Source organism: Acartia tonsa, chromosome 8 (assembly GCF_053477335.1).
Source record: "Acartia tonsa isolate MP-2025a chromosome 8, ASM5347733v1, whole genome shotgun sequence".
NCBI lineage: Eukaryota > Metazoa > Arthropoda > Copepoda > Calanoida > Acartiidae > Acartia > Acartia tonsa.
In genome coordinates this window covers 42,527,001-42,551,158 of record NC_137267.1, presented here as the reverse complement: position 1 = coordinate 42,551,158, position 24,158 = coordinate 42,527,001, and the positions used below count along the sequence as shown (strand labels likewise).

Here is a 24,158-nt window from a genome sequence, read left to right as displayed (position 1 = left end):
TCTAGCATCGTATTGTATCCAGCTTTCTACGAATATAAAAATGTACAATCATAAGATTTAAACCAGTTTTTTAGCCGATGCCTTCGGCACCTCGGGGCTAAAAAAACAAACTAGTTTTAATCTTATAATTGTACATTCTATATCCGCGGAAAGCCGTTTATAATACGATGCGAGAAATAACTATTCTTTGTTAAATATGTTTTTAGCTTGATATTGCTTCGCTACTTATGGATAAAATCGGCTTTAACATGTTATCTATTTCCATATATATTTGTAGTATTTTCTGTTATATTGTTTAACCTATTTATCAATAAAAATATAAAATTACTTTTTTTACTAGCGGACCTACTTAATAATTCACTTGGTATGTCTGTCCTTCGGCCCGTAATGTAAGGGTCGAAATTGATTTTCTCGTCTGCTATTGAAAAAAATCGGGAATAAATATTCATGTCTTGCCTTGGTAGTGATTAAAAAATAACACAATTAAGAGGTACATACGGACATACTGATGATTAAAGAGTTGCTTTGATTTCTAAATTTTACCTATCTGTTACAGGTATCATAAGACAATTATAAAATACCAAAATTTACTATAATCAAATATATTAATAAAAAATATTAAATAACAAAGAAGTGAAGTAAAAATTTATAATTAATTTATTAGATAATTAAATCAAATTATCAAACATATAATAAAACATTTCATTACAAAAAATAATGGTCAAATCCCATACATTTTTAGGCTAGCCTAGACCCAAAAGAGATATACCAGTATAAAAAACTTTTGATTTAAAAATGCATTACATACAATACTTTAGCAATACTTTAGTAATATTTTTTATTTTTTACTGAAAATTATAATTTTTGAAACAGATTCTTTCAGAAAGTTAAGCTCTGAATCCAATAGCTGTAACTTTTGTTTTAATTGAATATTTTTCAGCTCTAGGCTTTTTCTCTCGGCGTAAAGCATTCCCTCTTTTTGTCTCTTTCTCTCTCTGTACAGCTGACAATTTCTCTAAAAAGAATAACATAATTTGGATTTAGAATATACGTGGATATTATGACAGTAGAGAAATTGTCGTAAATTTAGGTTGTTACCTTGAAACTCATTTATTGGTTAGTTCGTTCATCCAGTAGGAAAGAGGGAATGGGGTAAAGGGAATGGATGGGAAGAATCGTTACTTTAGCCCGCTACGAGTTTCACTTTATTAGAGTTTATTAAAATCTGGTGTAACATCCAAGTAATAATATATCCATTACTAACATTTGTTATTTCAATAGTAAAAGTGTATAATTAATAGTTTTAATATTACTTTAATCTTACACTACACAGAGGGAGAAAAAGAGAAAATTTCCCATTATCCTTTTCTGTATACTAATATCATGTATATTTTAAACAAATTTATTATGCTATGACAAAAAAAGCATTCTTATCTTTCAAAATTCTTAAATAAAATATCATTTTACGTAAGCAATCATGATATCAAAATTTAGTTTGCAAAATTTTTAAAAAATTAATTTCTGTTGAAATAGTTCAAAGTTCATTAATGTAGCACAGGTCTCCTTAACAAAACCTTAGATTAAAAAAAATCTCCAAAGAAACGGACAACAGGGCCTTCAAATAGGGTACAGTGGTGGTCAGAATCCGTTGGAGATTAAATCTTAGCTGCTCCTTCTTGCCAGATATTGCAATTTGAAGTTTTGTGGTAAAAATGCCTAAAATTACAAGAATTCCAAGGATATATGCATAAGTGAACACCTTAATTCATAAAATTAAAAGGATGAGTTTAACATTTGAGGAGTTTAGATATCTCTTCATATGTAAACTACACACTACAACCAATTTTTACTACTATAAATGATGTTTTTAACTTCAATAAAAGTAATAAATAAGGTACTACAAGCTTAAAGAGGTTTGTCCAATTTACAACTTTATCCTAAAGGCTGTTACCCTGGAACTAGAAGAAAAAACTTCAGTTTAAGTTTACATATGGCCCAAGTTACTATTAGTAATTCTGCTCCCCCCCCCCCCCCTCCCACACAACCTACAAACTTTAGGGTGGAGGGGGGGGGGGGAAGCATAGTAATACTATTATGTGTTTCTCAAAAACTAATTAAAGTATAGTGGGAAAATTTTTATGGTAGGTTGTTAGGCCAAAAGATTGTAGAAATTGTGTTGACTACCTTTTCCCCCCTTTCTCCCCTTCATCCTAATCTATTTTTTTTGGGGGGGGGGGGAGGTGGGGGGTTGGCAAAAGATCATTCCAATGTGTTTTAAAAAACTATTAGATATATATATATAAGCTTTTGGATCTATATTGTTGTTGGACCCAAAGCACTTTTACATATATTGATGACCTCTTCCCCTCCCCTCATAAATCAAAAACATAACATTTTGTAAAGAGAGAAAGGGGGAGGGTTGCAGTTGAAAGGGTACTACTCTGTTGTGTTACTAAGTAACCGCTAGAATTATAGCAGCAAAGCAAACCTTTGAGATATGCTTTGGTAGGTCAAAAGTAACTTTTACAAATTTTGCTGAAACCCTCCCTCCAAGCCCCCTTTCCCTCCGTATTGCTTTACAATCTCCCCCCCCCCCCCTCAAATTAAGTAATAAAGGCAAGTATAGCAATACCCTTGTGATTAACTTAGAGATTACTCAAGATATAAGATAAGACTATATGGGGCTAGGTGTCGCTAGCCACTAGCCACTATTTCCAACAGATGGAGGGGGGGGGGGGGGGGGATTCAGCAATATTTGTAAAGTAACTAATATCCTAAAAAAGCTTAAATCCAAAGTTTACTTAATATAATTCAGTGATTTCAAAGTAATACAAGATTATTTTCCACATCCACTGCCCCCCTCCTAATAATTTGTGGTCTAAGAAGGGGGGAGGGGGTTGGTTGCAGCAATATTTGTAAGAGATTTAGATGCCTACTAAACTTTAAATACTGTAGCTTTTATATTTCTTTAGTGATATCTAAAGAACTCTGCCCCTTCACCCCCTTCCTAATAGATTTCATTAGGAGGGGGGGGGGGAGATGGGGGGTAGTCAACAATATTTCCAGAAACTTTGGGCCTAAGAATCTTACATATAAATTTTTTTCACAATACCTCAAGTAGTTTTGAGTAAAACATAATACTATAACTTTGCCCCCCTGCCCCCTCCCCCCTTAAATTTATGGGCTTTGAGGGGGGTTTCAGAGGGGAAGGTTTTTTTTAAAATTTAACTTTAACTATAAGTAAACTTGAACTGAGGTTTTTTCTACTGGTTCCAGGGTATCAGCCTCTAGCTTAAAGTTTAAACTGGACATTGTACCTTTTTCATTACTCTTGTTAAAATAATTTCTGTAAAGTTTTAAAATTTTCCAAATAGGGAGGGACTGTGTAGTTTACATATGCAGAGTCATCTAAACTCCTCAAATGTTAAACTCATCCTTTTTATTTGATGAATTAAGGTGTTCACGTATGCATATATCCTTGGAATTCTTGTAATTTTAGGCATTTTTACCACAAAACTTCAAATTGCAATATCTGGCAAGAAGGAGCAGCTAAGATTTAATCTCCAACGGATTCTGACCACCACTGTACCCTATTTGAAGGCCCCGTTGTCCGTTTCTTTGGAGATTTTTTTTAATCTAAGGTTTAGTTAAGGAGACCTGTGGTAGATCTTTAAATCACGCATCAAGGTCCTACTATAAAAGGGCTTGCTGAGTTTTGGGGATTTGCTTTCTGAACACAATGTAAGAATGGATATAGAATATATGTGGATATTTGAGAGGGGAGGGATATAAAGAGTAAAAGCAAAATATTTACCGCATTTTCTAGCCTCTTCTTTTCATCGGAGGATCCAAGTCTTTTCAGGGGAGCTATGGAAGATCCTGGTGGCCTTCCTCTGCGTTTTACAGGCTTGGATTCTGGAGAACTTCTTCCGGATGAAGTTGTATAGCTGCCGGATGGGGAAAGAGAACCTGCAAAATTAAAAATAGATAAATAGCAAAGTCAAACCTTAAATTTTTTAAAAGAAAACTTTCTCTATTCGATTTTTTTTATTTAAGAAAAGAAATGAGATGGAAATGTAAAACTTTATTTTTATTTTCGGATTTAAAATTTTATAACATGATTTAGCTATATATTTAATCATTTATATGGGATTAAGGATTTTTTAGAGTTATTATAATTATTTGAAAAGTCCTTTTATGTTTAATTTTGCCTGTAACATTTCTCCTTTCTTTTCTGTATAATACTTATTTTTATTGATGGAGGAAGCAGGTTATAATGCCTACAAATTGGCGTCATACAATACAAATTACCAATGTTGGGCCAGTACACATTTATTTTGACCATTGGTAAAATGTACACTTTTCTATCATTGGTAATTGGTAATAAGTGCTTTTTATTGATAGTCTGATGAGGCAATCTGTAATAAATTTAAAATGTTACCTCTAGGTGAAGATGCACCAGAGAAGTATGTAGTGACTGTTGCAGGGGATGGTGTGTTTGATGGTGACCCAGAATATCCAGTTGAAGTTACTTTGTTTTCTTCATCCATTGGTCTGATGCTGAACAATGCAATGTTTGAGCTTGCAGGCTCCTCTTGAAGGCTTAGGGACTCCATTCTAGGTGGGGATTGATTGATAACATCAGCTGCTTGACGGTTGTTGCCAGATAAAAGCGGCTGAAGAGCAACTTCAGGGTTTGTCGGTTGGTTTACAGCACATCCAGTAGTTACATGAGTAGCTGTAGCTGCAGGGATCATAGTAGCTGCTTCAGTTTCATTGTCAGTCTCCATCAAATTACCATTAAGTTCAGGTTCTATATACTCCAAGATGTCATCTAATGTAAAGTTGTTATTTTGTTGCGGTGCATGAAATAGCAAGTCATTAATCGATTCCATGGTGACATCGTTGTCATGAGTAGTGTCATCTTGAGTGGCGTTAGCAGCTTGTATATTTAGAAAGGACCCTAAGACGTTGTACAAAAGTGTTTCTGGTGGTTCAACAATGTCATCAGTAAATGCATCAAGCAGATTTGATGCTTGATAAGAATTGGTATCATTTTGGGCCGATATTTGGTTTGAAGAATATTCATTGTTTGTAGAAAAGGGTTGGCTGTCTACTGGCAATTCAGTAGGAGTAGCTTGTTGCTGGAAGCTGTCTGCAGACTGGTAGGTAAGGACAGATGGCGGTTGATAGGAGCCTGCAGAAGAGTGAGTATGATAGTATTGTGACTGACTGGTCACCGAAAATTCATCGTCGGTCCTCCCGAAGGCCAGAATCCATCACAGCGGCCTGGTTATCGCAGGCTTGAGCGGAGGCGGAGGAGATAGCGGCACATACGTTGGTAATGTTGGCATTGGTGGAATTGTCGGCTGGTTGGAATTGCTCATTAGGGTCCGGTGATAACAAGCTCGAACCGCCTAGCTCAAATGCTCTTAGGTCTTGAAAGTCTGGAAAGTCTGTAAACATCTATAAAAGAGAATATTTAATTTTTTGTATTAATTTAACCACACAAACTATTCCTTTTTCTCCACCTGTTATCTGTACAACTTCTAAAATATTTAATTTCAGATCCAAAATAATTTTTCATATAACACCCCCCCCCCCCCCCCCCCCTATAGATAGACCATGACGAACTGACAAACATATTATACCTATATGGTATACTATTTATTTTAATGATTAATTGGATCACACAAAAGTGTAAGATAGGTTAATCTATGTGATAGAAAGGTATACCCTTATTTTGGAGTATAGGCATGCCTTATCTTTTTTATTCTAGTTAATATATGAAATAAGTTGCATATCATACATATTTTATCCTTATACAATACTCAATATAATTTCGTCATGCTTAAACATTAACAATTTATATCAATATAATCACAAAACAAATATTTAAAAAAGCAAATATAAACAATAATAATCTATATTATTTTTAATTGTTTTTAAACTTAAAAAATAAATGAGGACTTTCCCTCAAACCCCCCTGTTGAGCACTGAATCTCCCCCACCTTTATTGGAAAGAAATTAATATAAGGAGGAGGGGGGGGGGGGATAGTCTTTATTTTTTTATTTCTTCAGGTTTGGTTTTATTAAGTGCTGGGTAGCCCCGCAGAGTTAAAGCAAAGTGGGTTTAATCCACACAGGAGTTAGGCACATGGAAAAGACTAAACTCACTCCTTATTTTTTCTTTTTTTTAAACAAATGAAGTTGATTCAGTGCTCGACAGGTAATTTACGGTAAATTATCTATCATTTTTTAGAAATAAAATTTAAGAGGCTAAATTTTTTATTTGTGAATTTGGAATTGACATTTTTATTCAAAATAATTTTATATTACCGTTCTATTGGCTTTAATTAAACAAAATCTTTGATTCAAGTAAAATATTTTGTAAATAACGCTTACCTTTAGATTTCTTTTATGAGAGGATCTTCAAAAAATCTTTTTTCACAAGCCAGCGGCTTGAACTATTGAAAAAGACGTCTGCAGTCGACTGTGGTTAGCTGATGATTAAATGCAGGCGAGGCACCATCCAGCTGCAAACTTGGATAGACAGCTGTTTATAAAGCAAGCACCCCTTTTATAAAAAGGAGTAATTCATTTGAAGAGGTAGTGAATTCACTCTAGCGTCTATGCATGAATTCTACAGAATTTTTATTGCTGTTTGATACAGCATTATGAAGAGGCTAGCTCATGCGAGCAAAGTGTGGTATCTAGCTTTTACTAATGACTTTAGACTTCTTCCCAGACAGATGTTTTTGCGAAAAATCAAAAAAAGTTAAAATTTTATTTGCAGTTCAAATTAAAAAACTTGGGCACATACATGTCTCTGCAACTGTCGTGTTACTCTGTCAAAGTAAATTACACAAGCGGCTTTGCCTCTAGCATCTAGGAGCGCTATATTTTGATGTTGAGGGAAAGAAGAAAATAGCATATAATACCATGTAAAACATTCCTAAAAGAAAAAAATTAATCTCAAGATTCAGACAAGCAACCTAACTACTTAAATAATAGGATAAAATGTATACAATGACAATATAGCTTATGAAGAAACCACTGTATCGGCAATTTATCCAGAAAGATTTATTTTGTTCGAGACAAAATATCTCGAAATTGGGCTCTTCCATATTTTAAGGAATTCTTTTGCTCTTCTCATCTACTAAATAATAGACTAATCCTCTAGAAGCCTTCAATTATTCATAAATTCTAAAAGAACTATATTTGATTTGGAAATATATTTTTTGAACTAAACTAAGTATTTATATACTAGACATGTACACAATCCTGAAACTTTTAGTACTCTCTCATTAATTATGATTTTTATAGCATGATAATTTGTTCAGATGTGTTTTATTCCTTTTTTTAATGATGTTAGTAATTTTTCTAAAATAATGTCTTTGAATATATAGTTTTGTATGTAGGTTTGTGTAAACACTTACGGCATATATAGGCCTGTCTGCATGTTTAATGCAATAGAGAGGGAGGGGGGGGGGGGGCAGCATATATTGAAGCTGCCTAGAGCGATGGGGAAAAAGCGTCTGGAGGTGTGTGTGTTGGAGAGCGAGAAATAGAGAGAGAGAGTGAGCAAAGGGGAAAGGAAAAGTAGGGTCCATGGAGAAAAAAAGGAGGTATAAAAAACTAAAATGAATCACTGGTTTTTCCAAAAACTCAACTAATTGAAGTGTAGTAAACCGTGTAAAAGTATTGTTTATACTTGACACCAAAAGCAGAATTCTACACATTGAATTGAATTGAGGGAAAGAGCTGTTAGTTACTGACGTCCCTAGAGGTACCTAATAAGATTAAGGAGGCATCTAGAACGATATTAATACTTATACTCGGGTACAACATAGTTTTAGGAAGGAATTGTTTGTTAGAATCCTGGTCTCTCGCCCCTGAACCAATGATTCATAAGTCCAAGAAGCCCAATAAGAAAAAGAAACTATATCTCTTCAACCAATAAAAAGGCTTGAATAGAATATTTCCTTATATGGTAATTATTTAAGCTTATTTTATTGGCTTTAATAGCAAAATAAGCCAATCGTATTACTAGAAAAATTTAACTAGTGGAATCGCGCCAATAGGGGGTGAGATTAAACCCAGACACTTCATATATTATCTGGGAAAAGGGAATGTGATTCTGACAAACAATTCTAAGTGTAAATTACCCTTCAACTCCAATCCCTTTCAGTTACACCAAAAAAAACAAGTTTTACTCCAACTTTACTCTAACAAAATATTTAATCTTCGGCATTTTCAAATGGAATTAATTGGCTGAATAGAAGCCCTTGATGTTTAAAAAAAAAAAAGATAGATACATAACCAAAGGAATAATAGTTTTTTTATGTCCTAAGCTTCATCGGTCTGTGGTTACCGAGATCTTAAGCTTCAAACAGACACACATGAAAAATTTATTTGAGCGTAAGATATTACAAATATGTGGGTATTTAGTTTTCACTTTAAAAGTAAGTTTTGCATTGTGCATATGATATTATTGGTTTCCGCAGATTGTAAAATTTAACTTTTAATAATGCATATATATATATAGGTGGTATGCATTACACCTCCATAAAGCTCACATCCCACTTGGTTTGGGTTTATTGGGGTTCTTAAAATTACACCCTGTGCACACCATCGTATATAGGACAATAGACGTCACATTGTTGTACAATTCCCAATTATATTATAATGGATATATTATTACTTGGATGTTACACCAGATATTCATGTTCTCTAATAATCTGAAACTCGCAGCAGGCTAAAAAGACAATAGCCCACTCCCCTTACCTCCTACTAGGTGAACGAACTGACCAATAAATGAGTTCCATGTTAGCCACCTAAATTGACGACAATTTTTCCCCCTATCATTATATCCACGTATATTCTGTATCCATTTATATGAAGTACAAGATTAAAATTTTAAATTATTGGTTAAGATGTACTACCAATTAATGTTTAAGCCAATAATTTACAGTATTCATTTTCCAATATTCTCTCCCTTCCTTTACAAATTGATAAATTGCTTTGCCGGGAAGCTTCGCTATTAAAATCACACAATCTTTATTACTCATAAATATATTTGAAATTGTTACAACTTATAGAATGGTAAATAATATTATCATACATACATTATTACACTTTTATATTAGACTCAGTTTTGTTTCACAATTCATTTTAATTATAATCAACACAAAAAAATAGGTTTTTCGGATCTAGTGCAGTTAACGGTAAAATGATCGTGGTAACGATTATCTTCCAAGAATCTATGAATTTTAGAGTCTGCTGTCAAGCGGATGAATGTACATGGCATTCCCGCACACCGTGTTAAGCGGCATAGGAAGGCCTACAAATAATCTGGAATAGTGAGGATCCAATGATACACAGAGAAAGCTTCACTGAAGAAAAATGCGTAAAATAATTCCTTTTCGCGCATTTTTGTGCACTGCGAGATAACTGTGCATTATTGAGTAATGACTATTCAGGATTATTTGTAGCCATTTTATTATCGGTTAAAATTTTGTGCGAGCATAATCTATACGTTTCACCGTTTGGCCGTTAGCACCCTTTAAAGTTCATAGATTTTTGGAGATAATCGTTGCCAGAAATATTTTACCGTGAACTGCCCTATTTAAATTTTTTCTTTAAAGACATCAGAATGTTAAACCAATTTATCTTTAAAATCTAGAACTTATTTTGTTTGATTATAATTAAAATATGAAATGATATACCTATACAGTATACATTAAAGTGTACAACATTGCAAATTAATTCAGAACAAAAACTAAATTTTTATTATAGACGATTATTTTAAAATTAAGTTTTATTTAAAAATAAGACTATTATTTTTGAGTAGGTAGTTCATAAAGATAATTTTTATTTTAAGTGTCCTAATAATATTCATTATCGTATCGTATTAAAGACAGCTTTTCCGCGGATATTAAAACAAAAAAAGATTTAAACCATTTTTTAGCCCCGAGGGTCCAAAGTCCCAAGTTAACAAGACTGGTATTAATTTTATGATTTGTATTTAATATTCGTGGAAAGTTTCTATAATACGATGCTATACATGATTTTTCAGTATGCTTGAGAACCGGCTCTAATCCAGTGGATACCATTCGGTTTCGAAGCCATACTGGAAAGGATATTTATATGTTGAACAAATATTTAGAAAGCACACAACGATTAGACTTGGTAGCATCACAAATAAAACACATAGAATCTCTGTGCAAATTAAACAGTTTTCCACTCAAAAAAAATATTTCAAAATGCTTTAAAAAGAGTTTATAGCATCTTTCAAAGTCTTTATATTTAAAGTGCAAATTAAGTAATTAAAAATAGAATCTTAAAGTCTTAAAATAATAAAATGAAAAAATTTGGAGTTTGTCAAATTTTCTATATCAAACGATTTACAGTGATCAAAAATACATAATTTATAATTAAAATTTTGTTCTCACATAAAAATAATATACAACAAATGAGCTTTTAAAAAATGAAATTATATGCTAATATTATGAAATAAATGTAATTAAATATTCGGTAGGTTATTGGTAATAGAAAAGTATTCAATTGAGCGAAATTAGTTTTGTTAATTTTTTCAAGCAAAAAAAGAGAATTTTTTTCAAAATCCAAAATTCTGTAGGTTAAGCAAAAAAATCGCAGGGAGGGGATATTGGACTGTAAATTACACTGGTGCCCAAAGTTTAAAAACCTTCTCTTCGGGTCCTTATTTTAATTGGTTGGTCAAAACTTGTGCAAATTCCAACTGCAAACATTTTTGCATTTTACATTGCATGGTTAACGGGGGGGGGGAGCTCTCATAGATGTTATTGAAAAGGTATCTAAAGGGATAAGACAATAGCAGATAAATGATGTTCATACCCAATAATGATACACAAAATTACCCCTTTAGTTGTAAAAAATTATTGGTTGAAACGTTTGGCCACTTAACTTCATGAACCAACCAATCAAAATTCAATGCAGGTCCCAAAACGTATTATAAAACTTTGGGGACTAGAGAAATCAGCCAAATGTCCCCTCCCTCTCTGGTCAGATGTAAATAATCTACAGGGGGGGGGGGGGGGCTCCACTGGCGTTATCTATGCTTCCCATACAGAAAAGGAAAAATATACCAAAGAAAGAAATAATATTAGATTCAAAACTAAATGGCAATGATTAGTTCCTGGCAAGTATCTATTACAACAAATCTGGATCTTGTGCAGTTAATGGTTAAATGTTCTTGGTAACGATTATCTCAAAAAATATATGAAGACTGCCAGCTGCCAAACGGCTGAATGTTCATGGCATGCCAACACATTGTCAGCGAGCCTATTACGTTCCCCCGGTTGACCATTAGCAGTCATTAAAGTTTGTGGATTTGTGGAGATAATCGTTACCTGGAACATTTTACCGTGAACTGCACTAAATCCCCAAAATAATTATTTAAAATATCAGATAAATGTACTAAATTCAACTATTACAAAAAATATAATTAATTTACGATTTCTTAAATAGATCCTATAAATAGTTTTAGATGAAATATACAACCTAGAGATTTTTTATATTCTTTTAAAAACCTATTATTGATAATAAAAATAGTTAGGAAAAAAATAAAACTAAGCAAGCAAATAAGATTCTCAATAATTTTAATACAAGATTTATTTAAGGAAAATAAGCAAATAATGACAAAAATACGCCAAAATTATAATTTTGCGCAAATAGTTTTATTTTCCTACCTTCTATAAATAACCTTGAAATCTAAACTAATTCCCAATCAAAAAGTGGAATTAACCCGGTAAGGTGGTAAAAATAACCTATTTCCAATCCGGTTTCAATTCAAATTGACCCCTCAACTTTTAGATTTAATTTTTGCATAGAACCTTACACGTGTAAGGGTGGGGGTAAAATGATGCTAACTTTAAACCCATAGGCGTCCAAGTGGGGTGGGGGTAATGGCGCGATTACCCCCCCCAAACGATTTTGGGGATGCCGTAGGCACCCCCAAAATTTTTTTCATTTTACCCCCCCCCCATTTAAAATTTACCCCTACCCTGGGGGTGCCGTAGGCACCCCCAACCATTTTGGAGGGGGTATTTACCCCCCCCAAACAATTTTGGGGGGGTAAATACCCCCCCCCAAAATAAAAAATCTCTAATAAAAAAAATTTTTGCGCGCTTCGCGCGCATTTTTAATTCTATATATTTAATAGAATATTAATTACCCCCCCCAAAAATTTTACCCCGGGGGTAAATTTAGGGGGGGGTAAACTAAATTTACCCCTGCCAACAGATTTCAGGGGGGGTAATTACCCCCCCCCAAGCAAATTTTACCCCCGGGGTAAAAATTTTGGGGGGGGTAAAAAAAATTTGCCACCCCCAAAAAAAGCTTGGACGCCCCTGTTTAAACCCCTGCAACGTTACCCCATTCAAAATTATAAAAAAATAAAATAGGTCACTCCTCTAAAAATCCCCTTAATCCCCCCTCCCCTCCCTAATAAAAGCCCTGCAAGGTACTAAAACTAAGTCATTAAAGCCTGAACATTTCTACAGCTGCTAAAATCTTCTGAAAGTTAGGGGGGCGGGGGGAGGGAGGCCCATGGGGGGTTATCCACTCCTTGACTAAGAATCAGCATCTGAACTACAAAGGCACGGTTGCAATTTTCACAGAATTTAAACGAAAATTTCATTTCATAAAAATAATATAAAAAGCAGACAATAAATAGTTTCAAATTTAGAATCATACTTTTTTTTTGAAAAAAAAGATACAAAAAAAACTTTGTTAGATGTTTTTCACAAGGATTTTGTTTCTTTTTTATCCAAAAAAACACATTGGACATTTTTGAGTCTACATAACATTTATGAAACATTTTATTATTATCAATATCTTTTATACATGTTATAGTTACATAGGTATTACCGTATTTTTTTATATCAGAAAAAATTCCTTAAGCAAATTATGATTTTACCTTTATTACTCTTCCAATATATGATTATATAAGGTGGAAATAGAATTATTTTTGATGCAATAATATTTAAATTATTAGTGTATTTTTTAATCTTTGGATTGCATATTCAAAATAAAAACTAAATTTCTGTTTGTGAAGCTCTTTGAATCTAAAATCTAAAGTATCTAAAATGATCTATTTATGTTATGTTTTTTTTTAACAAAATCTTTATGACTATGATAAAATAAACTAGATTCTTTTATAAATATTATGTTAAAATAAATGAAAATTAATCTATTATGACTTATGAATTTTGTGAATATCTTTTATATAAATTGCGCTTTATTGGACTAAAAGCCATTTATTCTACAAATTTTGGCTCGGTTATTTATATATCAAAGTGAAGGAGAAAAAAAAAGAAAAAAATACCAAAAATTTACGGCGCCATTTTGTAAATGTCGTCTTTTTTTATTTGCCGCGCAATTATTTGGCGGCAATATTGTCAACGGAAGCGAGAGATGCCGCGTTGCCATTCTTGCTGTCGAACAGTTTGATTGTATCCATGGTGAATATGTCAGCGCCGTGTTCACGGTAATCAGCCTAGAAAAAAGATTATTGTGAATTATTTTTAATTAATTATTGTTAAAAGATGAAGTAAGTCGCAGGGAGGGAGGATTGGATTGTTTATTACACTAGTCCCCAAAATTTTATAATAACGTTTTCTTTTTTGTTGTCTTAACAACTTTGGGGACTTTTATTAAATTTTGATTGGTAAGTTGGTTGGTAAGTTAAGTGTTCAAATGTTGCAACCACTAATTGTAATCTATAAAAGTGGTTAATTTTGTGTATCATCATTGGGGAAGTATATCAATTTAACGGACATTGTCTTGTCCCTTTCGAACCCTGAAACTTATTTGCAGAAATTATTGAGTTATCTAGAATCAAGATATGCTGTTTTAAATTAGATTTTCTTATACCATATTTCTAGAATTAAAAAAACCGTCATGAAATTAAAATTCTGATTACTTGGATCTATCTTAATTGTTTCGCCAGGCGGGTGAATAGAGATCTTATACTGCCAGCGACGTAGTGTCAAACTAAAATTAACTGTAGAGGGCCGACTAAGCCTCTTATTTGAACAGCCCCTAGAGAGGCATCGAGTTGCATAGTTACTAGAAATAAATATATTTTCAGTATGACTTCTAAACCGATTAATATCCGCTGGATTAGAACCGGTTCTATTTGTCAAAACTTACCTTAGTAATCCAGAAACGCTGGAAGGAACTCAAATTACTCAACCTGAAAATTAACAAGAACGATTAAATCGATAAAGTTTGGGTAGCGCAGCAACTCTATACATTGTTCATGTTTTCATTCCTTAACTCCGGATGTAACGTCACACGGGTTTTTGAAAGGGGGTATACGTAACACATTCGAAAATTTTAGAAAAAATCCACTTTATACGTTTAATAGGTTGTAAAACAGACAATAGCCCCTCTTTGCCATGTAAGTCAAAGAACCTCAACTAAAAACAGAGTTACAGCTCTTAAGTTTGACAGTTTTAATTTACTCTCATATTTAAATTTTGTCTCCCCTAAAAAAAAAAAATTTGACGTCCTTGTTTCACCTCTAAAAATAATGTATAAAATGAATTGAAAATACTATTCATTTGAATTTCTAGAGCAAAATAAATGAAACAAATTTAAATTTAAAATATTAAGTCACACAGACATATTTAAATTTATATTCTAAATTTCCTATTACAATTTAATATTGAAATTTTATGGTTCATATGCTTAACATTTAGTGTTAAATTCAGCTAATCTCATTCTTTTATTGTTAAATATTAAGAATTCTTTGCAAATTTTTATTTTCTAACTAAATAAAAGAATAGTTATATATCGCATCGTATTATAGACAGCTTCCCGCGGATATTAAAATGAAAAATTATGTAAAACTAGCGGATACGCCCTAGAGGCATCTCTTAAAGAAGGGAGGGAGGGATCGATTGAATTTGAATATCCAATTTTTGTAAGTAAAGGAGAACCATATCGGTTCAGCAAGAACCTTCGGTACACACAGTCTTACAGCACTCTGTGCTAGAATTGAATCAAGACAAAAGTAAGTGCCGAGCTCTGGGACCTATGTATGGTGAAAATAGACATAAAACCATAATGATTCCAGGTAAAAACAAAATATTTCAGCGGGGGCTTTTTGAGAAAATTAGATTTGAAAATTTCAAGTTCAATTTTCACCCCCTAGGAGTTGCCGCATAATCATGACAAGAAAAGCAAATATTATTTATTTTAAATTTTGAACAACTTTGCTTTTATAAAGTTCTTCATAAAACCACTCCTGAAGGGAGTTAATAAATGGCCATTTTTATCACTTGCTTTGCAAAGGTCACGAAAATTCAGCCTAAAATAAATCATATATAGAGAGGTTTTAAGAAGGACTTCATAAAAGCAAAGTTGTTCAAAATTTAAAATAAATAATATTTGCTTTTCTTGTCATGGTTATGCGGCAACTCCTAGGGGTTGAAAATTGAACTTGAAATTTTCAAATCTAATTTTCTCAAAAAGCCCCCGCTGAAATATTTTGGTTTTACCTGGAATCATCATGGTTTTATGTCTATTTACCATACATAGGTCCCAGGGCTCGGCACTTACTTTTGTCTTGATTCAATTCTAGCACACAGTGACAGACATCCAGATGTCCTTTAACTTTATTTTAAGAATAAGGGGAGAGGTTGAAGTGATCGTTAGACATTATGCAGGAAATCACCGAAAAACTGTTTACCTGGCACCACCAAACCATCCTAGGAGCTCCCTGTTGGGCAGGGCCCTGATCCTGACGGGGGTATTCTCAGGGAGTAGCTTCACCAACTCTTGATATAATCTCTTCTCTATTCCAGGGAACTGGAAATAATAAAGAGGGTCATATTATTTTCGTATTTTCCATCAAGTTGCGTGTTACTGTTTAGTCAAATGATGTTATTGATTCAAACCGTTCTTAATTATAACCATTTCATATACATATATAAATTTGGTCATAATTAACAACAGTTTAACTTAATAAGTGCACTTACGAAAAATACGCGAAAAAAATGTATTTTATTTCTAATCTCTTGCTTATTTTCCAATCCTAATCAACCTTTCCGATCAAAGATTTATAGAAATATCTTATAAAGAACTCATTATTTATCGCATTGTATTATAGGGAGCTTTCCCCTGATAATGAAATAAAAAAATATAGTTTAAACCAGTAATTTTTATTTTATTATTCGTGCAAAATTGTGTGAAATACGATACTATGCAAGATTTTTAGTATGGCCGATATCCGGTTCTAATCCAGCGGATAAAAATCAGGTTCGAAGCCATACTGGAAATAATATTATGATCCTATGAAGACCTACCTTGGTGTTGCCTCCAGACAAGGTGATATTAGCCAGCAGTTCTGGTCTCAGCTTTTCATCACATTTCATCAAGGAGTAGTAGATCAATTCATGCAGACCACATGACTTCTTGTTAGCTAGGCTTGGCTATAATATATAGATAGATTATATAGTCCACATGACTCCTTGTTAGCTAGGCTTGGCTATAATATATAGATAGATTAATACACATAGACCACATGACTTCTTGTTAGCTAGGCTTGGCTATAATATATAGATAGATTAATTCATATAGTCCACATGACTTCTTGTTAGCTAGGCTTGGCTATAATATATAGATAGATTAATTCATATACTCCACATGACTTCTTGTTAGCTAAGCTTGGCTATAATATATAGATAGATTATATAGTCCACATGACGCAATCTTTTATTTGATTGTTGTGTAATCTTAACGAACAAAAAATTTTGACCTCATAAAAATGTAAAAAAATGACTACCTGAAACAAAATTTCTGGAGCCGTGAATGTTTCCTTGCCCATAACAATCATATTTCCATCTGGTAATCTTATACTTGTCTCAGGGTAGAGGTCGTTATTTAAACTCTAAATACAATAATCGATATATTATGACTTAGATGATGCACCAAATTTTCATGTATTCTAAATAAATAATACTATCAGCTGGCTAAAATAAGGATGCTCCCCATCCAATCCCTTTAACCTATCCCCTTCCACCCTAATGTATGAACTAACTGACCAATAAATGAGGTCCATATTTTTAAGCTAGAATGACAACAAATTTTCTCCTGTCATTATATCCACGTATATCCTATATCCATTAATATAATAAACAAAAATTCTTTATTCCTTGTTAAAAGTGCGCAGATAATCTAAAACTTGTGTCAAAAAACCTATTGTTTAAGCAATCATTTTTCTTCATATTAAATTTTTTTTAAAAATCTACCTTCTCGTAGTTGGTGCTGATTTCACAGTATTGTTCCTATAATAAAATAAACATAATAAATAAAAATATATTTAATTTTGGACAAAAAATCACGAAACCTCGCAAGTATAATATAAAATGAAATAAAAACAGCTGTTTTATTAGTAATTTTATCTAGTTGGTTTGTTATCTGTCTGTCTGTTTTGTATGTAAATAAGAACAAACTTTTCCGGTAACCTGTCTTTTTGTATGTACTATGAACTTTGAGTAGCTTTGATCTGCTGTTTATGGCGATCTTTTACTTGTATATCAGTCTGTAAATCTGTTTGTCTATCTGTCTTTCTATGTATTTGTCTGTCTGTCTGTCCATCTATTTATCTATCTCAGTAACATCATCTCTCAGATAATCTCTAGTCTGCTACTGACCGTGAACTAGGATTTGTCTGTCAATATTGTCGCTTTCATTGCCTTTTGTCCATCCATATGTCTATCTGTCTATCTATATGTCTATCCAAGTACCTTCATCACTCTGATAATCTCTAGCCTGCTGCTGACAGTGAACTTGGATTTGTCTGTCTATCTGTCTGTCTATCTATCTATCTATCTCAGTACCTTCATCTCTCTGATAATCTCTAGCCTGCTGCTGACAGTGAACTTGGATTTGTCTGTCAATATTGCCAATTTTATGGGCAATTGTCCAATCTTTTGTCTGTCTGTCTGTCAATATTACCTAAAGGGCCGTCTGTCTGTCAGTCTGTCTATCTGTCTGTCTATCTGTCTGTCTATCTGTCTATCTATCTGTCTATCTATCTGTCTGTTTGTCTACCTGTCTGTAAATTTGTTTGTCTATCTGTCTGTCTATCTATCTCTCTGATAATCTCTAGCCTGCTACTGACGGTGAACATGGATCTGTCTGTCAATATTGCAAATTTCATGGACAATTGTCCAATCTTATGTCTGTCTGCTTGTCTGTCACTCTGTCTGTTACTCTGTCTGTCACTCTGTCTGTCTGTCTGTCTGTCTGTCTGTCTATCTGTCTGTCTGTCTATCTGGCTGTCTATCAATATTACGTAAATGGCCATATTTCCATCAGTCTGTCTGTCTATCTATCTATCTATCTAAGTACCTTCATCTCTCTGATAATCTCTAGCCTGCTGCTGACGGTAAACTTGGATTTGTTCTTTTTCCTCCAGAGCAAGAAGTTATCATCTGGGAAGCTGTACTTGCCGTTCATCAACTCTTGCATCAGCTGTTCAGATATCTGAAATTAAAAACAGGTATGATAATTCAGGGATCTAAAGAGATAAGCCAACGACAAACAAATTGATATACATCCCCAATGAAGATACACAAAATTACCCCTTCTGTAGATAAAAATGAAACGTTTGAACACTGAACTAAAATAACCAAACAATCAAAATTCACTAAAGTTCTAAAAGTTAGCAATCCAACATATAAGAAATTGTTATATAGAACTTTGGGGACTAGTGTAATAAATAGCCCCTGGTCCCCTCCCTCCCTGATTATAATTTCATAAAACTGAGTCTTTTTTGAAACGTTCTTTTCCTCTTATGAAATCCTATTTAGTTCAACCTTTGTTCATAAAAAACTTTTTAGGAGTTTTCCAAAACGTAACTGTCGAGTTCTGAACCACCCCCCCCCCAAACTCCTTAATTTTGAAATAAATCAAAAAATCCTTGAAGTGGGTCCTAATCCTTGGGGCCTTTACTTGCGGTGCCTTAACCCCTCGGGGCTTCCCAGTACCTAAACTAATAACTTTAATCCCCTTATTTTTATCCATGAAAATGATAAAAGGTGTGGGGAGGGGGAGGGGGGGTACTCTGCGCTTTAAGTGAAAGCACCAAATTTTATTCATTGTTAACTTTAAAAGCTAGAGAGAGGATTTTGTTAATGAAAGTTTACATAAGTTAAATTAAGATCCTCTTTGCATAAGTATTTCAAAGCTTATGCAAAAACTTCAGGGTTATAAGGAGAGGACAACGGACGAATAATTAGTCATTTGTGTAAAAATATGTCTGAGGTAGCTTTAAGAATTGACTGGAATGGAACAAACATTTCATTGTTTTTTTTTCCAACATGTTATGCTTTATGACAGTTTACGGATTTCATGTTTAATGTAATTACAGCATGTTGTCTTAACTTGACTGTCAGATACAGGGAATATCAAGGAGGGTAATTTTGTTTACCCTCCTTGGGATTGTATACAATTTACAGTCCATTGTCTTATCCCTTAAGACACCCTAATATTCCTACATCGATGCACACAAACGCACACTCACACACACACACACCCACTCACACATACACACAAACATGCATGCATACCAAACTTTATTCAAAAAAGGTTTTTCCTTCAGGAAAGGCATAAAATATCAGGGATCGAAAGGGATAAGACAATAGCCGATATATTGATGTATATCCCCAATGATGACACTCAAAACTATCCTTTCTATAGATTACATTTACAATTAGTGGTTTAAATTTTTGGCACTTAACTTAATAAACCAACCAATTAAAATTCAATAAAAGTCCCCAAAGTTGTTAAGTTAACGAATAAAAAATCGCTATTATAAAACTTTGGGGACTATGTCCCAATGTCCCCTCCATTCCTGAGAAAATATAAAGCTATTTTTATACATTTTATTATTGGATGAAAGGTTGATTTATTATATCAATTTTCTAGCTAAGGGAATTTTTTTTTACAAATAATTTAATCCAAAAATTAAGAACTTTATAAAACAGCAATAATTCTGCAATATCAAATAAGCTCAATGTATTTATGTGTGTAATGAGTTCATATATCTTAGTAAGCTCAGGACATTTAAAGCAGGGCTCGGCAGCCTCGCGTAAGCCGCGTGTTAACCTCAGTGAAATTGTTCTGTTATAACTTTAAAATTCAGCTGGATGTCTAAACCTGTTTTTAAAGAGCCAATCAATTTTTTTGGTTGCATACAATTGAGTTAAATTTGTGGGAATTAGTGGGTGAGGCTACCTGTTATCTATTAAATACAGCCGATTAAGATTTATAGGAATTTAAAAGACCACAGAATAAATTTAAAAACCTTTTTAGGTAGGCAAAATTAAAACATCTCACATTTTAAAATCATTGCTTCCTGTTACTTTGTTAATGCATAATTAAGTTCTTTTGGTTCTTAGGTAAGACTAACACACACGTACCAATAGAAATGACATAAAATATTGCTACGCTCAATATATTTTGCAAAAGCAAGTATTGTATATTTATTTGTGCCGCAGCAGCAAAGTCAAATAGTTGGGTGGTTCCCCAGTTTTATCTGCTCTTAAAATCAGGGATCTGAAGGGATAAGACAATGGCCGATAAATTGATGTGCATCTCCAATGATGATACACAAAATTAGCCCTTTTGTAGATTACAATTAAAGGTTGAAACGTTTGAGCACTCAACTTATTGAACTAACCAATCAAATTTTCAATTAATGTCCCCAAAGTTGTTAAGCTAACGAATAAAAAAACATTATTATAAAACTTTATGGACTAGTGTAATAAACAGACCATTGTCTCCTCTCTCACTGCGTTTTGTTAATAAAAAGAAAGAAAATAAAAATATATTCCACTGCCCAGTTGGAGGAGATAGAAAAACAATTGCATTTGCCAACCATTTAAACAGAGTAAGCCTGAATATTATATTGGATGTCCATGCAATAATGTAAAAAATCTTTTAGTAGATTTTAAAAATACCTTACATCTTTCAAGAATTTTTGGTATAACCAGCCTAGGCCGATAAAATGCTGATTATATTAGCTTCCAATTTAATACCAAAAATATTACATCTTAGACAAAATTTAATTGAGATTTTTGGAACACTTTTTTTATTCTCCAATTTGTGCTGTGGAAAAACTAAGGCACAAGGGATAGGTCTATAAAAGATTGTGGATTTCTTTCCAATAATCCAACTGTGCAAAATTTTCTTTGGTAGCTTTTTAGAGAGTTAACTCATGTAAACGTCAGTATGTTATCTCTCCCGTAAAAGAATAAAAAAATTGCATCGGTCAAAGGCTTTGGTAAAGTCTAACCTACAATTAAATAGCCAATTAGGCCTAGTACACTTTAGACAACACCTCCAACTTGGGTATACAATTTTATGAGGAAGGGTAAAATCTAATATATTTTTAAAAGTCATGGGAGGGGGTAATCACCCACCTTTTACGCCACCCCCCATATTTCATTTGCGGCAGGGTATAAACTCTGCCCTCTAAAACAAAAAGAAATAAGTATAAAAACAAGAGAAAAAATATTTCTTTAAAAAGTATGGGAGTATCTTTTTAATTAATCAAATATTCTTTTTTCTATTTTGCATCAAAAAAGTATTCCTAAAATTGGAAACTGAATATAACATTTTCTTTAGCTGATTAGCTGTAAATAAGCGTTTTTATTAGGTACTCCATCAATGAAAAAGAAAATTTTAATAAAAGCAACGAATAACAAAGTACATACAAAAGGATAGCATCTCTTAGTTTGTGGGAAAAGAGGCTTAGGGGTCAAATTGAGAGGAAACAATAGTATTACTTTTAGATCAGAGGTGGATTCTTAAAAATAATTTGCTCCACTAATCGCTTAGTGGGGCAAAATAGTTTTTGTGAAAAATCCACCAAAATCACATTAAAAATATACAAAAAATTAACAAAATCATAGAAGGGTTATTTACATTTAATTTATTATTTATTTAATTTTTTTGTGATTTTGGAGGATTCTCCACGAAAACAGTTTTGCCCTACTAAGCGATTAGTAGGGCAAATTTTTTTAAAGAATCCACCTCAGGTTGCAAACATTAATATTATTTTCCTACTATATAATACGAGGGGGTAGGGGACATTGAACTGAAATTATACTGGTAATCAAAGTTTTATGGCCACGTTATTGTATTCTTTGGCTAAAAAAAATATGGGACCTTATATTGAAGTTTGATTTGTTTGTTCTATACTGAACAAAATATAATTTGAATTTATATAAGGGGAAGTTTTGGAGATGAAAATCAATGTATCTCAAAATGTCTTATCTCTTAAGATTCCTGATAATATCTAAAAGATTTGTTTTATTTTGTGCCAGTAAAATCATATCATTTCAGACAAAATGTAATGTTTCAGGTAAAAAGTGTTTTTTTAAAAATAATTAAAATATTATCTTAAGGGAACCTTTGGTTTTAATTAGAATAAAAGTTAAAATAGTTTCATTTTTTTTATGATTCTGTACCTCGAATTTTTGAGTTATATATTCTGTCCCTCGAATATATAAAAAACATGAAAAAATATTTTTAAAACTTGTCACAGACGTTGAAAATTGAATTTTTCCAATCTGTTTCTGATCAAATAAATTTGGTATGGAGAGTATTGCAAAAATAGTCGTAAAATATTTTTCCATCCATTTTTCTATTTTTTTTGTGTAAAAAAAAAGAATAAAAAAAGATTTGTGTAAATTACTTTTCTTTATATCAGGGCTTGGCAGGGAATTCATCTTTTAACAATTTCAAAAATCAGCTGAAAATCTAAACCTGACTCAAATATGGCAATCCCACTTTACAAAAAAAAATTTTTCAAAGCATCCAAAAGAGTTTAAATTTGAGGCATAGTCGCTTCTGACGCGCGGCTACCGAGCCCTGCTTCATATAAGGCTCGAATAAAAAAGGTTTAAGTTGGATTTATCTCAGCGTTATTTAAAAAAAAATGGAGGATTTATTTAATTAAATCAAAATCTTCTAAGAATAAATATAGAAAGTCTAGATGATCAAGCACTTATTTGTGTACCAATAGGAACACAATATAGAAACTAGAACAATCCGACCGTATTATTGTTTAGAAAGTGTACACACTTTGATATGAGATGGGAGATATTTTTAATTTCATCCAAACATAAAGGTCAGCTATAAATATTAGGGTTGGCAATCCGGATCCGGAATCCGCCCAATTTTTGGGCCAATTTTGGAATCCGAATCCGGAATACGTTTTTAATAGCGAATTCCGGATTCATAATTGGTATGCTAAAATTAGCATCTTGAGTTTTTTCTTTCAACTCTCGCTTTATGAAGGCAAAGATTATCATCATTATATATAAAATCTTTTAAAATCTAATTCGATTCTCGGAAGTGTATTATAGAGAACACCAAGAACATTAATTTTTAGGACATATGTAGCAATTAATTTAAAAAAAAAAATTTAAAAGCCTTTTAAAATACTGCTACAATCCGGAATCCGAATCCGGAATCCGCAAGGAAACCGCCACTTTTTTGACGGATTCTTTTAAGAATCCGGAATCCGAATCCGGCCCAAAAATTCGACCGATTGCCATCACTAATAAATATATAGTCCAAACATTTCGTATCATATGAACAAAGTTCCTTTTTAAGTTAGACAGCCAATTGTGTCAGATTGACCATCTATGGTAATAAATCAAATCTAATAAAGGATAAGACAATGGCCGATAAATTGCTGTACATCCCCAATGCGGATACACAATTTACTCCTTCTGTATAATTATATGTTGTAGGTTGAAATGTCTGGACACTCAAATTAATGACCCAGCAAGTCCCCAAAGTTGTAAAACCAATAATGAATAAGAAAACATAATGATACTTTGGAGACTAGTGTAATAAACATCTCAATGTCTTTCCCTCCCTGATAGTAACTACTTATTCAAGTATAGTAGGATTGAACAATGGGACTTCCTTTATACCAACTTTACGTATGCAAAATTCTGCCTTTGTGAAATAAAGTCCACTGTAAACTACCATCATAACCAAACCATATCATCAAACGAACAAGATTTGAATATAGAGTAGCTGTGTTACAAGCTAAATGAAGACCTACCTGTTTTCCACCTAATTTC

At 32.8% G+C, this 24,158-nt stretch overlaps 2 protein-coding genes across 3 annotated transcripts in view; both read right to left on the bottom strand.

Annotated features, from left to right (window-relative positions):
* Positions 1–639: 639 nt before the first annotated feature.
* Positions 640–6,720, bottom strand: LOC145327002 (uncharacterized). 2 transcript variants are annotated; one of them, XM_080170478.1, is made up of 4 exons: positions 6,406–6,720; positions 4,442–5,466; positions 3,815–3,969; positions 640–1,015 (listed from the first exon to the last, which is right to left on the bottom strand). In XM_080170478.1, exons 2-4 carry the CDS (start codon positions 4,893–4,895, stop codon positions 839–841), a joined length of 786 nt encoding a protein of 261 aa, XP_080026604.1. In that variant the 5' UTR covers positions 4,896–5,466; positions 6,406–6,720; the 3' UTR covers positions 640–838. The 2 variants fall into 2 exon arrangements, with proteins under 2 accessions (XP_080026604.1, XP_080026603.1); XM_080170477.1 differs by having other exon boundaries at positions 3,815–3,973; positions 4,443–5,466; positions 6,406–6,692.
* Positions 6,721–13,264: 6,544 nt separating this feature from the next.
* The window catches only part of LOC145327001 (uncharacterized), a 36,721-nt gene continuing 25,827 nt past the window's right edge, over positions 13,265–24,158 (bottom strand). Inside the window, exons 8-15 of the mRNA XM_080170475.1 lie at positions 24,140–24,158; positions 18,406–18,540; positions 17,301–17,336; positions 16,835–16,939; positions 16,356–16,481; positions 15,740–15,858; positions 14,197–14,239; positions 13,265–13,540 (exon numbers count right to left, since the gene is read on the bottom strand). The exon at positions 24,140–24,158 is cut by the window's right edge and continues 17 nt beyond it. Coding sequence (XP_080026601.1) covers positions 13,424–13,540; positions 14,197–14,239; positions 15,740–15,858; positions 16,356–16,481; positions 16,835–16,939; positions 17,301–17,336; positions 18,406–18,540; positions 24,140–24,158 — 700 coding nt within the window. The 3' untranslated portion in view covers positions 13,265–13,423. The remainder of the gene's footprint in view (positions 13,541–14,196; positions 14,240–15,739; positions 15,859–16,355; positions 16,482–16,834; positions 16,940–17,300; positions 17,337–18,405; positions 18,541–24,139) is intronic.

What these genes read in the sequence shown, in the direction of transcription:
- LOC145327002 (XM_080170477.1), bottom strand. Translation starts at nt 4,895, where the DNA reads ATGGAATCGATTAATGACTTGCTATTTCATGCACCGCAACAAAATAAC. An exon ending in CTGGTGCATCTTCACCTAGA is followed by an intron (nt 3,974 to 4,442) that starts GGTAACATTTTA and finishes ATTTTTAATTTT; the next exon opens with GCAGGTTCTCTTTCCCCATC. An exon ending in AGAAGAGGCTAGAAAATGCG is followed by an intron (nt 1,016 to 3,814) that starts GTAAATATTTTG and finishes TATTCTTTTTAG; the next exon opens with AGAAATTGTCAGCTGTACAG.